This window comes from Eptatretus burgeri, chromosome 2 (assembly GCF_056783735.1).
Source record: "Eptatretus burgeri isolate ZD-2024b chromosome 2, Ebu_testis_v1, whole genome shotgun sequence".
Taxonomy (NCBI): domain Eukaryota; kingdom Metazoa; phylum Chordata; class Myxini; order Myxiniformes; family Myxinidae; genus Eptatretus; species Eptatretus burgeri.
The window spans coordinates 2013950-2031915 of NC_140962.1; the positions used below are offsets into that span (position 1 = coordinate 2013950).

At 40.9% G+C, this 17966-nt stretch overlaps 2 protein-coding genes across 4 annotated transcripts in view; one reads left to right on the forward strand and one right to left on the reverse strand.

Moving 5' to 3' along the window:
* The first annotated feature begins 4940 nt into the window (after nucleotides 1-4940).
* LOC147031258 (transcriptional coactivator YAP1-A-like) overlaps nucleotides 4941-17966 on the forward strand; it is a 39565-nt gene continuing 26539 nt past the window's right edge. Inside the window, exons 1-2 of one of the 3 annotated variants that reach the window (XM_085860534.1) lie at nucleotides 4941-6050; nucleotides 16778-16875. In XM_085860534.1, the coding sequence (XP_085716660.1) occupies nucleotides 5608-6050; nucleotides 16778-16875 (541 nt within the window). In that variant the 5' untranslated portion in view covers nucleotides 4941-5607. The remainder of the gene's footprint in view (nucleotides 6051-16777; nucleotides 16876-17966) is intronic. The other 2 variants (XM_085860519.1, XM_085860527.1) reach the window with 2 other exon arrangements.
* LOC147031259 (intraflagellar transport protein 70A-like) overlaps nucleotides 16789-17966 on the reverse strand; it is a 137080-nt gene continuing 135902 nt past the window's right edge. The window contains exon 21 of the transcript XR_015052572.1: nucleotides 16789-16926. The gene's annotated coding sequence lies outside the window, so the exon portion shown is untranslated. The remainder of the gene's footprint in view (nucleotides 16927-17966) is intronic.

The following is a 17966-nucleotide window of genomic DNA, read 5'->3' on the forward strand; positions in this document are numbered from 1 at the left end:
ACAGGTGATGCTCTACCCCCTCACACATTGATCACACATCGGCCTCCTTGTCCACCCTTTGCGCTTATGCAGTTTTACGCCTCAACTCCCTGAACAGCTCAGCTCTGCCATTCAGCCTGGCCCTGCGACTCTGGTCATTGGTATCCAGTATCCCTTGAGAGACAAAATTCCTCTTCGTCCTATGGTGAGTTCCAAGACATCAACCGGCAACATCAAGGATGGTGGTCTTGAAGGAACTTCAAAACTCTTCAGGATTCCCCAAAGCACTCAGACCCCCCCAAATCCCCACTCAGTCTGTACGCAAACTCCTCAGCTCCCCTCTCATCCTTGAGTTTGCCAACATCCAGCCTAGGCTGGGATGGTACCATTCTCCTGGATTTAAGCTGAAACTTCAGAGTTGCTACCACAAGCCTGTGGTTGGTATTGAGGAACTGAGCACTCCGGTAGACCCTGCAGTTCTGGATCATCCTCCAGCGACAATCAACGAGGACATGGTCCATCTCCTTTGCCACACCGCCAGTGTTGGAATACCAAGTCCAGCGATGAGCTTGTGGGCGCTGAAACCATGAACCGGCCACCCTAAGTCCATGACTTCTTACAAAGTCAAGTAACTTGATGCTATTCTGGTTCATAGTTCCTGACCCATGGGGAGAAACACTCGACTCATAACCATCCCTATCAGCTCCAGTCAATGCATTGAAATCCCCCAAGACTGGAAGAGTATCTCACCTAGGGCTATGATCAACCACAGACTCGAGCGTGGCGTAGAATGCATCCTTCACGGTGAGATCACTCGCCTCCGTCGGAGCATAGACAGAGACCAGGAAAATGACACCCAAGGAGTGATGAATCTATATTCTCATAATACGTTCATTGACCGGTATTACCTCAGTTATCATTGGAGTCAGCTTATTGGACACAGCTACAGCAACTCCTTGGGCATGGTAACCATCAGAGCGACCAGACCAATAGTAGGTGGAACCACCCGCCATGATCTCGCTGCAATCCAGTCTCCGAACCTCAGAGAGTGCTGCAATACCAATGTCCAAATGCTTGAGGTCAGATGATAACAGAGACAGGTGGTCATCCTCTATTAGGGATAGCACCCACCCAAAGGGACCGCCTCACGTTAACCCAAGGAGACCGCTGTTTGGTGGATGACACCTCAGCACCACTCCAACACACAATACTGCAATCTGACCTGGGAAATTTAGTTACCCTGTGATTTTCCTCCTCTCGTCAAAGAGTGGAGGTCCCAAAGGATTTGCCCCAATCCCGTCATCTGGTGAGCTGCCCTGAGGAGGGCAGCTGCACAGGAGGTACAACCACAGAGTGGGTTTTCAATTTTCTTTCCAGTTTTCTTATGTTTACGGTATCTGAGGTATCTGAGGGAGATATCTTTCCAGTATTTGAGTGGTATACATGGGGGTTCCCCCCCTCCCCAAATAGGTATTTGCTCTCTTCTCAGAAACTACACACAATTTCAATGAAACTTGATCACAACCTTCATCACCCGTGATGTACTCAAGCTTGTTCACGACATTAAAAAACTTCGGGCCCACAACATTGGTCCATTGGTACATTTTTCTGATCGTGCTCCACATTGACTTCCTCCTCAGTATCTTTATTCTTCCAGGTGATTGCCCAGGGATATTGCCCCTATCTTTTTAATGCCGTGAACATCCTGAGTGACTGACTCACTCACTGCCTGCCTGACTGACGGACGGACACCACGCGATGCTAATACCTTACCTGAACTGTGTTCCAGGTGACCTATAAATGGGGGATATTGTAATTGGCTCCATCTGTCTGTCTGTCCGTCTGTCATGCTATCTCCTCCTAAATTATTGGGCAGAAATTCACCAAATTTGGTAGTTTTGATCACCACATGTCACAAAGGTGCACGTGCATGCCTTGTTGGCTCTGCCTCCTCGAGCGGAGTCAAGAGTTCAAATACCGAAATCTGCAATGACGAGCACATTTTAAAACATTTTTGAATGAAACTTTGGATATGGAATCAACATTGGGGGACACATGAAATATGTAACGATTTTTAGGGATTTGACCTCCGGGTGATGCCCCAAGGGGTGTGGACTTTGGGTCACAGGGATCATAACGGGGAAAAAAAAATTCTTAATTCAACATCTGATATTGGGTGATTCCTGGTGGAACGTTTTGCCATCTTTTAGACTTTGCCTTTGGGAGGGAATGTGGGGAGTTGCGATGGTACGCCATCGACCTCGCTGTAGTTACCTCCGGCATCTGTGATGGACGGAGGTAATATTTTCACCTCTGTTTGTTTGTGTGCAGGATATCTCAAAGAGTAGTCAGATACATTTTGGTGGAGAGGTTTGGGTGTGTGACATGGACAAATTGATGAAATTTTGTTGAAGATCCAGATCCCTATAATAGAATTTTTAAAATGATTCTCCACCATTGAACAATAGGGCCAAAAACGATATATAGCACAATGTCTCCAAAAGTAGTGGACGAGTTGTAACAAAACGAGGTGGATGAGTCGGTTAGGTGACAAGAACAAGCCGATTCCATTTTGGTTCAGGTCCCGATTCAGATCCGGCCTATAAGTGGGATATAAAATGTAAACTGTTCAGCCTGGCGGAGGTATGTTCTCTACAGAGTGTCCTTGTAGGTGATTAGTTTGTTTTTATTTTTAGACATTGAAATCAATAAATGTATGATCAGTTTTCCTCTTGTTGTCTTCGACGAATTCAGTCCCAGAGGCATTTTATCCACTCTATAGTTGTTCACCTCAATTGAGTTTTGTGAACCAATCTGTTATAATTTGGTGCCTGAGGTCCGAAAAGGCAGTACCGTTCAGCCATTGGTGTAACTGGGACACAGCAAGCTTGTCCTCTGCACCGTTGTGACAGCACATAGAAAGATAAACAAATGGATAAGGTTATTGGGTACACTGCACAGGCATGATGGGCCAATTAAAAAGCTCTTTCCTTGCGTTTCACTTTGTGATTTATTGGATTTTTGCAAAATAAAACGTGTGGTTTGTAGGGGTTATACGAGGATGTGTGAAATTGAATGTCGACCCAGATAAAAATTGTCACCCCGAAGGTGTTTCTTAGGTGTGCCAATTGCTACATTCCGAGGATCCGACTACCAGCACCGGTTGTTGGTGGACGTTAAAGATCCCATGGTGTTTTTTTCACGAAGAGTGGACTAGTTATCGCCGGCAACCTGAACAAATGACAATATATGCCGAATTGCCTTCGGCATATATCAAATTCGTTATCCATCTCATATCTTTCCCCATCCAAAATCATGATCTTTTCTACCCCTGTTAATCCTCTCCAAACCCACCTCCTTCAAATTTATTGTTTTCCTTCCTGAAAGTCCCTGTACTGCCCATCTTGTTTACCCCATGTACCCCACCCCATCCCTCTCCATTTCACAGATCTCCTATTGTCTCTGTTCCCCACTATTTTGTGCTTCCATCCCCCGCCCCTCCTGCCTTGTTATATGTTCCGTGTGTTAGTTCTGACACAGCCCTCGAGATGGGATACAAACAAAAAAAGAGTAGTCGTCTAAATAGCAGCAGTAGTAGTAGGAGTAGTAATCATAGCAGTAGTAGTGTCGGATCCCTCAAGAAGGTCGGAATAATTAGGGATATTAAATTTGTAGTCGTAGTAGTCATAGTAGTTGCAGTGGCTGATCCTGCAAGAAGGTGGGAATAAATAGCGGCATTAAAGTAAGAATGGTAATCGTAGAAGTAGTCGTCATATAAGTAGTAGTGGTTGATCCTGCAAAAGGTGGGAGCAATTCGGGCTATTAAAGTTGTAGTCGTACTAGTAGCAGTGGCTGATCCTGTAAAAAGGTGGGAATAAATAGGGGCATTAAAGTAGGAATAGTAATCGTAGAGGTAGTAGTCATAGAAGTAGTAGTGGTTGATCCCGCAAAAAGGTGGGAATAATTAGGGCTATTAAATTTGTAGTCGTAGTAGTAGCAGTGGCTGATCCTATAAGAAGGTGGGAATAATTAGGCCTATTAAAGTAGGAATAGTAATTGTAGAGGTAGTAGTCATAGAAGTAGCAGTGGTTGATCCTGCAAAAAGGTGGGAATAAATAGGGGCATTAAAGTAGGAATAGTAATCGTAGAGGTAGTAGTCATAGAAGTAGTGGTGGTTGATCAGGCAAAAAGGTGGGAATAATTAGGGCTATTAAATTTGTAGTCGTAGTAGTAGCAGTGGCTGATACTATAAGAAGGTGGGAATAATTAGGCCTATTAAAGTAGGAATAGTAATTGTAGAGGTAGTAGTCATAGAAGTAGCAGTGGTTGATCCTGCAAAAAGGTGGGAATAATTAGGACCAGTAAATTAGTCGTCATATAAGTAGTAGTAGTAGTAGTAGTAGTAGTATGATGACATGTCTGTGGGGTACACTTTACATTGCTTACGTTGGGAGAAGTGGTTTTCAGGAGTGGTTGGGAGGGGTGGTTGGGACGGGTGGTCGGAGGAAAAAGGAAAATTTGAGAAAATATAGAAAAAACACAAAAGGTAGTTTTTGGGAGAAAATGTCGGAGGATAACGAGACAGGCATTTGTGAGGAGGTAGTGCATTCAAAAGGGAGGTGAGACATGATGTTAAACTTGTATTGCTACATTCAGGTTATGGAGATTTAAATTCTGCCATTACGCGTACGTATTATGTGGAAGAGTCACGAGGAAAAACTAAGAATGCATTCCAGTGAAGAGGAGTGGTCGATGGTGACTTATCATCTATCAAGGACGGCGAAGGAGAGAGCAGAGGAGAGACGAGACCACACGTGGCAACACGCCCACGTATTTTGCACTGGAATGCTCCATCCATCCTCCTCCTCCTCCTCCTCCTCCTCCTCCCCTTCCCTCCTCCTCCTCTTCCCCCCTCCATGCATCCATGCATCCACCCTTCCTTCCCACATTCGCCTCCACTGTCCCTTTTCCTCCTCTTTCACATTATCCCACACGTAGGAACAATCGATTGCATGAAACGTCCTCATTGTGTTTCGTTTATTCGAATGGAATCTTGTGCTTTGTGTCACAATCTTGCTTTATCTCGCTGACGTCATTTCTGAATTATGTAGTTTGGGCACTGCGGTGGAGGGAGGAAGAGCTGGGGCGCGGCAGGGACTGGGCGAAGCCAGAACTCAGAAGGAAAGTTTCCGAAAGTTGCTCCAAGTTGTTGTTTTTTGTAAATACTTGTTGGAGTTTAGTTTCTGTTCCAAGGATAGAGTTCGGTGCCCGTCTCGTCTCCTCTTCGAATCCGTCCTGTATCGCTCCTTCGCGCTTTTTTCATTTTCTTCCATTGACACACCGCTTTGCGTAGAACCTCAAGAGAAGTCGCCAAGCGAAGAGGAAAAGTACGAGTGTGATCAGGAGGAACACGAGTGACACTGGTGAAGAGACCGTTGGAATAGTCTACACACGACAACAGGAAAGTACGTAAGGAAGGAGTGCATTTCGCTGCAAAGTACAAGAGAAGACGACGAGCAATCAGATTGCGAGAAGGAAGAGGCAGAAACCGGATAAACAGAGAGAGGCGACGCGAACGCCACAACAGCTGTTCACTACGAAACGGGTGGTACGAGTACAGAGAACGCGATGGATTCAAACCCCGGTGTACAACCACCGGTCTTGCACGTCCGTGGTGACTCTCAAAGTGAACTGGAAATGTTATTCCGTGCTGTAGTTGACCCACAGGCTCTGGTGTCCGCTCGCCATCCTGGTTCGCTGCCCATGAGACTGAGAAAGCTTCCTCCGTCGTTCTTCAGGGAACCCGACTCTGGATCCATGTCAAATAGGCAGAGAAGCGCAGACCTTCTGGCAAGTGCGAGGGATTTCCAAAACGAGCAACATCAACTGCATCTACCCCAGCAGAATGTTGGCCATCATTATCATGCCCGGTCGCATTCCTCTCCGGCGTCTCTTCAGCTCAACGCTCCAGGATCTGGAACCAACGTTGCGTCTGATGTTGCAGAGGAAGCGCTACTACCTCAAGGATGGGAAGTAGCCGCAACACCTTCCGGACAACGATACTTTATAGAGTGAGAGCAACTGTGTGGGAGTAAGAGGGACATGCAGTCTGGCTATCTGTGTAGATGTGGTCTTCCCTTTTTAACCCGGCCAGCCTGGCCTATCATTGCTTTTGGCCGACGGTCAAATGATGGAAGTGATTTTGACACTGATTTACACTGTACTCGAATCCTTTGACCATTGTGGCATGCTACCAAGCTAACTGATGTTGAAATGGCTGTCCTCTTTTATTCATAATGGCTTTTGAAGATTTCTCATTTTTGTGTGACCCATGCACGCACCTACCCTGACAGCATAGCCCGAAGGTACGCAAAAATCGCCACTGGGCTGTCCAGCTTGAGTTCGAATCGTGGCCCGTGAGCTACAAAGTGTCATCCCGGTGTTTCACGGCCAGGGCGATGCCTCGACTTGTGTACCGTCCCTTGGATGGACGTTCAACTGGCGGCCCGTCTGTCGGAATTAATTTGTGGATGTTATAGATCCCACAGTGTCCTTCATCGAGAGTCGGCGAGCTATCCCCAGCACCTTGGCCAAATTCCAAATTGCTGCTCTAAATGACTTATTTGAACTTCAGGCATTAGAGACGAGCACACAACATCATCTCTCTCGAATGAAATAAGTTTGTGATTTGTTTTTTTTCACTCCGCTTTCCATAAGCCCCTTCTTTAATCTCTGTCTCTTCCCTTAGAGAGTTTCTGCTTTCTATCATACAGTTCCATTCTTCATCTCTGATTATCATGTCCGCTCCGTGTTTACACGAGATATCGGACGTAGTAAGTTTCAGAACCGTCAAAATGAAGACATTCCTGGACCCTTTTTTTGTTTTTTCATTCCACTTTTTTTTTTGGGGGGGGGGGTAAATTGTTTTTTTTGCCCTGTACCGGAAACTACATTTTGCTTCTACTCCACCATGATCCGAACATACATTTCCATCACAATATTTACAAAACGATAGAAACTGATCTTGCAGTGAAGTGATTCAGGCAGACTTGGAGTAACAGTTGTGGAATGATTGTGAGAGAATTTAATATTTTTCTTTCGAGCCTGGGTGATTGTGGAGCAACAGCTGAGGGACACAGCCAGGAATAACCAAACGAAGGAAGGGGCTCGGGGGGGGGGGAGGGGGATAATACAGAGAGGGGGAAAGATCTATTTTAAGCTTAATAATAAACCAGCATTGATCGTGGAAGTTTACAGTCACATATAGGATTACCATAACATAAAAGCAACCCTTTAACTTGAAGATGTTCACGAAATTCCAAGATTCAACTGGAATGACAAAATATTAGAAAGGTACACAACTTATGGAACATGATAATATCACACATTTTCATTCTAAATGTTGAACAATAATTCAAAAGGGTGTTGGATTTGCTTTGGTTCTTTGAAGTAGTGCATGGCAATTTAACCAAATACCCATATTATGTCAAAAAGACACATTACTGTGTTGTAACAGCTTTATATGGACAGGGAGGGACAGAGACATGTAGAGGTGTACAGAGAAAGACTTTGTTGGATCAATGAGTTCAGATTTTGCCGTTGTTACATAAGTTGTTGAACTCACTATTATTATTAGCTCGCCTGTTCGAAGAACAGAGAGCTATAGCGATACCCCTGGCGTGAGCATGAGCGTGAAAATGTTAAAGTTTTTGATGCAAGTTATTTTTTCCTTTCTAATGTTTTTATCCATCACACTCTTTTTTATACGCCCGATTATATATATATATATATATATATATATATATATATATATATATATATATATATATATATATATATATATATATATATATATATATATATATATATCAGGGCATATTATGTGATACCGGTCGTCCGTCCATCTGTCTGTCTGTCTGTCCGTCCGTCCGTTCCTGTCCACACTCTAACTCCCAAAGTTTTCAACTTTCACGTTTCATATTTGATACAAAGGTACAGACTGTGGAGACGGTGTGTCGTGATATACGTTCGTCATCTAAAGTGGTTGCCATGGCAACCAGGATGTTGTTTTCCATGTAGTAGCACAATTCTGTATATACCTTCTTGTTCGGGCATATATTGTGCTCACTTGCGCTCTTGTTACTGATTACAATATACAAATACATATATTGCTTTAAAATTATACTTCACTGCAATGCTTTATAAAAAATATTAATTATTAGACTCGTCTTTTAAAAACGATAAATGTATAAACAGGCGAGCATTGGGTGGCTTTGACACCAACTCTCTGACAATGAGATTGGGTGGTTATTGGCAATGACACCAGCATTGGGTGGTTATTATTATGATGATGATTATTACGAGCAGATAACCTGCTTACACCCGACTGTTGTAAGGAAATTCATTCCTCATAGAGTGTGGAGTATTTATGGAATTTGCTCGGAATGTCCTTTGATTGCATCACAGTGACTAACTGTAAAGACTGATGACTTTTCTGGGTGAAGCAAATTGACGGAAAGGTCGTTGAAGCAAAACATTGAAGAGACCACCATCTCTTATCTTCCCCCATCCAAAACCATGCTTTCTACCCCCATTAATCCACCCCAAACCCACCTCCTACAAATTCCCTGCTTTCCTTCCTGAAAGTCCCTGTCATGGAAGGACCTGAAAGTCCCTGTAGTGTCCATCCTGTTTCCTGTGTTCCCCACCCCCATCCCTCTCCCTTCCACAGATCTCATTGTCTCAGTTCCACACTTTTTTCCTTCCTGCTCCCCTTGTACGTTCTGTGTGAAGAATCACTTTAAAAATCAAATAATTTTCGCATTCAGATCCGGATTCGGATCTTCACCAAAATCGAACCAATTTGTCCATGCCACACACCCAACAATGTGTCCACCAAGATTCATCCAGATCCGTCCACAACTTTTTGAGATATCCTGAACACAAACAAACAAACAAACAAGCAGTCATAGACTGGTACTTACGAAATCGTCAACTTGACCTCTGACCTTGTCAAATAAAAGTTGTCTCTGGAGAAGGTAGCGACGCAAACCAGAAGTTTCTACGATGATTCTGTATCAAACCATCAAAAATTGAATGTTTGACCTCACTGTGACCTTGACCTTTAACCGATTTTGACCAAAATCGAATCAGCACTAGCCATCACGCTCCTGAATCGCGTGGTGTAATTTGACATTGGAAGCTTCTTCCATTCTCGAGTTATCGTGCCTACAAACAAACACACAAACACAAACAAGGAAACACACAAACAGAGGATGGAAGTCATCAATATACTTACGAAATCTTTAGATTTCGTAAGTAACAAACAGACAGAAAGGGTTGAAAACATAACCTTCAACTTCGGTGGGAGACGAAAAACACCTCACCACCATTTTGTGAAAAACACCACCACCACTCATGCAAAACACTTCACCACCACGTTGTGAAAAACACCTCACCACAACATTATTAAAAACACCTCACAGCGACGTAACCGCCAGATTATTTAAAACACCTCACTGCGACGTAACCGCCACATTATTAAAAACACCTCACTGCAACATAACCCCCACATTATTAAAAACACCTCACTGCAACATAACCCCCACATTATTAAAAACACCTCACTGCAACATAACCCCCACATTATCAAAAAACAACTCACTGCGACGTAACCACCACATTATTAAAAACACCTCACTGCGACGGACCCGCCACATTATTAAAAAACAACTCACTGCGACGTAACCCCCACATTATTAAAAAAACAACTCACTGCGACATAACCGCCACATTATTAAAAAACAACTCACTGCGACATAACCGCCACATTATGAAAAAAAACAACTCACTGTGACATAACCCCCACATTATTAAAAAAACAACTCACTGCGACATAACCCCCACATTATTAAAAACACCTCACTGCGACATAACCCCCACATTATTAAAAAAAACAACTCACTGCGACGTAACCGCCACATTATTAAAAACACCTCACTGCGACATAACCCCCACATTATTAAAAACACCTCACTGCCACATTATTAAAAACACCTCACTGCCACATTATTAAAAACACCTCACTGCCACATTATTAAAAACACCTCACTGCCACATTATTAAAAACACCTCACTGCCACATTATTAAAAACACCTCACTTCCACATTATTAAAAACACCTCATTGGCAGATTATTAAAAACACCTCACTGCCACATTATTAAAAACACCTCATTTCCACATTATTAAAAACACCTCATTTCCACATTATTAAAAACACCTCACTGCCACATTATTAAAAACACCTTACCGCTATGGTATTAAAAACACCTCAATGCCACATTATTAAAAACACCTTACCGCTATGGTATTAAAAACACCTCACTTCCACATTATTAAAAACACCTTACGCTATGGTATTAAAAACACCTCACTACCACATTATTAAAAACACCTCACTGCCACATTATTGAAAATACCTTACTGCTATGGTATTAAAAATACCTCACTGCCACATTATTCAATATACCTTACCGCTATGGTATTAAAAGCACCTCACTGCCACATTATTAAAAACACCTTACCGCTATGGTATTAAAAACACCTCACTGCCACATTATTAAATATACCTTACCGCTATGGTATTAAAAACACCTCACTGCCACATTATTAAATATACCTTACCGCTATGGTATTAAAAACACCTCACTGCCACATTATTAAAAATACTTTTCCACTGCAGGATTAAAAACACCTCAATGCCACATTATTAAAAACACCTTATCGCTATGGTATTAAAAACACCTCACTGCCACATTATTAAAAATACCATCTGGTATGGCCTTAAAAACACCTCACTGCCACATTATTAAAAACACCTTATCGCTATGGTATTAAAAACACCTCACTGCCACATTATTAAAAACACCTTACCGCTATGTATTAAAAACACCTCACTGCCACATTACTAAAAACACCTTATCGCTATGGTATTAAAAACACCTCACTGCCACATTATTAAAAATACCATCTGGTATGGCCTTAAAAACACCTCACTGCCACATTATTAAAAACACTTTTCCACTGCGGGATTAAAAACACCTCAATGCCACATTATTAAAAACACTTTTCCACTGCGGGATTAAAAACACCTCACTGCCACATTATTAAAAACACTTTTCCACTGCGGGATTAAAAACACCTCAATGCCACATTATTAAAAACACTTTTCCACTGCGGGATTAAAAACACCTCACTGCCACATAATTAAAAACACTTTTCCACTGCGGGATTAAAAACACCTCAATGCCACATTATTAAAAACACCTTACCACTATGCTATTAAAAAACCTCACTTCCGCATAAGCATCATGCATTAAAAATACCATCTGCTATGGCCTTAAACACACCTCACTGCCACATTATTGAAAAGAGTTTTCCACTGCAGGATTAAAAACACATCACTGCCACATTATTAAAAACATCTTACCGCGATGGTATTAAAAACACCTCACTGTCACATTATTAAAAACACCTTACCGCTATGGTATTAAAAACACCTCACTGTCAAATTATTAAAAACACCTTACCGCTATGGTATTAAAAACACCTGACTGCCACATTATTAAAAATACCATCTGCTATGGCCTTAAACACACCTCACTGCCACATTATTGAAAAGAGTTTTCCACTGCAGGATTAAAAACACATCACTGCCACATTATTAAAAACATCTTACCACGATGGTATTAAAAACACCTCACTGCCACATTATTAAAACACCTTACCGCTATGGTATTAAAAACACCTCACTGCCCTATTATTAAAAACACCTTACCGCTATGGTATTAAAAACACCTCACTGCCACATTATTAAAAACACCTTACCGCTATGGTATTAAAAACACCTCACTGTCACATTATTAAAAACACCTTACCGCTATGGTATTAAAAACACCTGACTGCCACATTATTAAAAATACCATCTGCTATGGCCTTAAACACACCTCACTGCCACATTATTGAAAAGAGTTTTCCACTGCAGGAGTAAAAACACATCACTGCCACATTATTAAAAACATCTTACCGCGATGGTATTAAAAACACCTCACTGCCACATTATTAAAAACATCTTACCACAATGGTATTAAAAACACCTCACTGCCACATTATTAAAAACACCTTACCGCTATGGTATTAAAAACACCTCACTGTCACATTATTAAAAACACCTTACCGCTATGGTATTAAAAACACCTCACTGCCACATTATTAAAAACACCTCACTTCCACATTATTAAAAACACCTCACTGGCACATTATTAAAAACACCTCACTGCCAAATTATCAAAAACCCCTCACTGCCACATTATTAAAAACACCTTACCGCTATGGTATTAAAAACACCTCACTGCCACATAATTAAAAACACCTTATCGCTATGGTATTAAAAACACCTCATTGCCACATTATTAAAAATACCATCTGGTATGGCCTTAAAAACACCTCACTGCCACATTATTAAAAACACTTTTCCACTGCGGGATTAAAAACACCTCAATGCCACATTATTAAAAACACCTTTCCACTATCCTATTAAAAAACCTTACTTCCACATAAGCATCATGTATTAAAAATACCATCTGCTATGTTATTAAAACACCTCATTGCCACATTATTAAAAACACTTTACCACTATGGTATTAAAAACACCTCACTGCCACATAATTAAAAACACCTTATCGCTATGGTATTAAAAACACCTCACTGCCAAATTATTAAAAACACCTTATCGCTATGTTATTAAAAACACCTCACTGCCACATTATTAAAAATACCATCTGGTATGGCCTTAAAAACACCTCACTGCCACATTATTGAAAACACTTTTCCACTGCGGGATTAAAAACACCTCAATGCCACATTATTAAAAACACTTTTCCACTGCGGGATTAAAAACACCTCACTGCCACATTATTAAAGACACTTTTCCACTGTGGGATTAAAAACACCTCAATGCCACATTATTAAAAACACCTTACCACTATGCTATTAAAAAACCTCACTTCCACATAAGCATCATGCATTAAAAATACCATCTGCTATGGTATTAAAACACCTCACTGCCACGTTATTAAAAACACGTTACCGCTATGGTATTAAAAACACCTGACTGCCACATTATTAAAAATACCATCTGCTATGGCCTTAAACACACCTCACTGCCACATTATTGAAAAGAGTTTTCCACTGCAGGATTAAAAACACATCACTGCCACATTATTGAAAAGAGTTTTCCACTGCAGGATTAAAAACACATCACTGCCACATTATTAAAAACATCTTACCGCGATGGTATTAAAAACACCTCACTGCTACATTATTAAAAATACCTCACCGCTATGGTATTAAAAACACCTCACTGCCACATTATTAAAAACACCTTACCGCTATGGTATTAAAAACACCTCACTGTCACATTATTAAAAAGACCTTACCACTATGGTATTAAAAACACCTCACTGCCACATTATTAAAAACACCTCACTACCACATTCTTAAAAACACCTCACTTCCACATTATTAAAAACACCTCACTGGCACATTATTAAAAACACCTCACTGCCAAATTATCAAAAACACCTCACTGCCACATTATTAAAAACACCTTACCGCTATGGTATTAAAAACACCTCACTGCCACATAATTAAAAACACCTTATCGCTATGGTATTAAAAACACCTCATTGCCACATTATTAAAAATACCATCTGGTATGGCCTTAAAAACACCTCACTGCCACATTATTAAAAACACTTTTCCACTGCGGGATTAAAAACACCTCAATGCCACATTATTAAAAACACCTTTCCACTATCCTATTAAAAAACCTTACTTCCACATAAGCATCATGTATTAAAAATACCATCTGCTATGGTATTAAAACACCTCACTGCCACATTATTAAAAACACTTTACCGCTATGGTATTAAAAACACCTCACTGCCACATAATTAAAAACACCTTATCGCTATGGTATTAAAAAAACCTCACTGCCACATTATTAAAAACACTTTACCGCTATGGTATTAAAAACACCTCACTGCCACATAATTAAAAACACCTTACCGCTATGGTATTAAAAACACCTCACTGCCACATAATTAAAAACACCTTATCGCTATGGTATTAAAAACACCTCACTGCCACATTATTAAAAATACCATCTGGTATGGCCTTAAAAACACCTCACTGCCACATTATTAAAAACACTTTTCCACTGCGGGATTAAAAACACCTCAATGCCACATTATTAAAAACACCTTAACACTATGCTATTAAAAAACCTCACTTCCGCATAAGCATCATGCATTAAAAATACCATCTGCTATGGTATTAAAAACACCTCACTGCCACATTATTAAAAACACCTTACCGCTATGGTATTAAAAACACCTCACTGCTATGGTATTAAAAACACCTCACTGCCACATTATTAAAAACACCTCACTGCTATGGCCTTAGAAAAACACCTCTGCCACATTATTAAAAATACCATCTGCTATGGCCTTAAAAATACCTCACTTCCACATTATTAAAAACATCTTACCGTTATGGTATTAAAAACACCTCACTGCCACATTATTAAAAACACCTTCACTGCTCACATGTCCATGGTCTATTTCACCTCCACCGCTCACATGTCCATGGTCTATTTAATCTCCACCGCTCATATGCCCATTGGCTGTTTAACCACCACCACTCACATGTCCATGGTCTATTTAACTTCCACCACTCACATGTCCATGGTCTATTTAACCTCCACTGTTCACATGTCCATGGTCTATTTAATCCCCACTGCTCTCATGTCCATGGTCTATTTAACCTCCACCGCTCACATGTCCATGGTCTATTTAACCTCCACCGCTCACATGTCCATGGTCTATTTAAGCTCCACCACTCACATGTCCATGGTCTATTTAAGCTCCACCGCTCACATGTCCATGGCCTATTTAATCTCCATCACTCACATGTCCATGGTTTATTTAAGCTCCACCACTCACATGCCCTTGGTCGATTTATTCTCCACCACTCACATGTCCATGGTCGATTTATTCTCCACCACTCACATGCCCAGTCCATATATAGATCCATACTTCTTTTGCTGCTTGTCTTTGATGTTGGCCTATCACCCCTCAACCTCTCTCATGAACATTGATCTGTTACAAAATAACACAATATCCCATAATGTGGACACTTAAGCAATAGATATTGCAGTTGTTAACATTCACCATTTAAACATGTGTTCAGATTATCTGCCATTGTTAGCTGAGATTACAATACAATATTACGATTTGAAATTGCTTAATTTTTTACGTTTGGGATTTGATCCTTCATTCTGTGCAAGATTTGCTTAACTAAGTTATGACTAAACTATTACGAAGATTAGTCTAAGCTGTGAGGAGTGGCTTCAGGAAACAGGACTTTAGACATTAGAAAGGAGGTGATAACGAGGGGACTTGATAGATGTTTAAGGTAATTAAGGTTGTAGACATAATAAGTGCAGAAGAGTTTTTCAGCAGAATAGACAGTGATAGGATCAGGGGCCATAACCAGAAAATAAAGATGAGAGTTAGGACAATAATAATTAAGGCAGAGGTCTTTCAATCAGAGAATAGTTGATGCATGAAGTAGTCTCCCTATATTCCTAGAAAGGTAGCGGCAGCAGAAACAGTGTATCGGTTTAAGTTGGAATTAGATAGGTACCTAGAATCATCAGAGATAGAGGGGTAAAGGGATGTTGGCAGGACTTGCAGTTAGCTTGTGTGTGGATGTGTGATGGTTTCTGGGGTTGGTGCTGCACAGGCATGATGAGCCAAATGGCTTCCTCCTGCGCCAAAGTTCCTTGTATATCCCTGTACATACAACTCCAACTTTTGCATGAAAAATGAGGAAGTTATATTGTCATGTTTACCATTCTTTGCAACAATAATATCCAAGTCAATGTGAGAAATTTGTTGGACATGATCATCTTTTAGCTGCTTAAGACTGATCTTAGCTTCTAAATACATAGACTTGTGAAGAAATGTGAAATTTATCATTGCCTTTTGTATCATAACCACCTTCTCGATGTACAGGTAGTGGACAAAAAAAATGGAAACACCAATGTAAAGTCACTTAATAGGGCGTTGGGCCACCACGTGCGGCCAGTATGGTCTGTATGCACCGTGGCATGGAGTCCATCAGTGTCTGAAATTGTGCAGGAGGGATGCGTTACCATTCTTCCACGAGAAAGTCAATCAATTCAAACTTGTTTGATAGAGGTGGAAAACGCCGTCTCAGGCGTCATTCCAGAATATCCCATAAATGCTCGATTGGGTTCAGATCTGGTGACCTTGAAGGCAATGACATATGGATAACATCGGTGTCATGTTCATCAAACCATCGGGCAACCACTCGTGCTCTGTGTATGGGGATATTGGGAGGGGAGGGGGTCTTCTCTTGAGGCCATGCTTGCCATAATTAAAGGCAATCAGGCGTGTGCAGCATTTTTATACATGGCCCTAAGCATGCTGGGATGTCATTTGCTTAATTAACATATGGGCCACACCTGTGTGGAAGCCGTTGCTTGGTGTCCCTCATTTACCCAGGTGTTTCCATTTTTTGTCCTCTTCCTGTTCCTTACAAGTCTTGCTTTGGCATACTTTCATGTTATTTCATTTTCATCATTATTGTCTTGTTTTATATTATTTCATCATTCTCTCACTCCCTCCTAAAATGTTTCTATGATGTTTCAGTCATAACACACAGGCAACAACTTGGGATGATCCACGAAAGAGGTTGATTCATCGCTCTGGACCCAATAATGTCACGTCCTACTCCTCCAACTGTCTTGGTGAGTGCTGTGGTTTCGGTTGTGACACTGTCAGATCCATAAACAGTCGCACTGCAAAAAAGTAGTGCAGATAGCTAAATGGGATATTTTATTAATGTAGCCCCAGCTCACCTGGTCAAAACTGCAATTTTACACATGTTGTTCTTTCACGGCTTCCCGTGACTTGAGGTTACATGTATAACACTGGTCGATGCTTCACCTTGTGTAGCATGATTTCATTTTCTGAGATTATCTCATTTCAATTCAATTCAGAGTTGAAAAACCGTTTTATTATTTTTAAACGGTTGTTAAGATACGAGCTATTATTTCATTCACTGGTATTTGTAAATGTTTTATAAAGTGTTGTAAATAATTGTTACAAAATTAGATAACCATTAAACTACCTGAAACCTTCACGAATAATTTGTAATTATTCGTGAAAGTTTCAGGTGGTGTATTGGTTATCGCTTTTCTTATTCATGACACGAGGCTGTGAAATACATTGTGGCCATTTCATACATTGCAGAGTTTTTTTTGGATGCAAAGTCAAGGCTCATGGAAGAGTTAGAACACTGAACAGATCAGGATGCAACAGAACAAAATGAACAGCAGAGAGAAATGGAGCAACACCAGCAACAGGGTTGAAGGACAAAATAGAGGGAGACTTGGATAAATCATGGGTGTGGGGAGGAATGTCAGGGATGACATGTGGGGTGGACGGGATGGATACAGAAGCAAATTCTCAGGAAGGAAAAACTGGAAATTTGAAAGGAGGTGGGATTGGGGGTGTGGAGGTGGGGGGAGGGGTAGTTTAACGGGTATAAAATATCATGTTTTTGAATGGTGGATGATCTGCAATGATGGTGAACAACTGTTTTGAAGAATGGGATTGAAGAGAATGTGGAAGTTGATTCCACAGGTGTGAAAAGTATTCCATCAAGCTGCGGATGAAAGCTTTGTAGGTGGATCGGAGTTCAGATGTGCTAAGGAAGGACTTTGATGATCAAGGATTCCCATTCGGAGTTCTTTCAACTCGTAGATTTCCACTTTTTTTTCTTTAAATTGGTCAATTCAAAAGTAACTAATCAAGTTCCTCAACATCTCTGAATCCC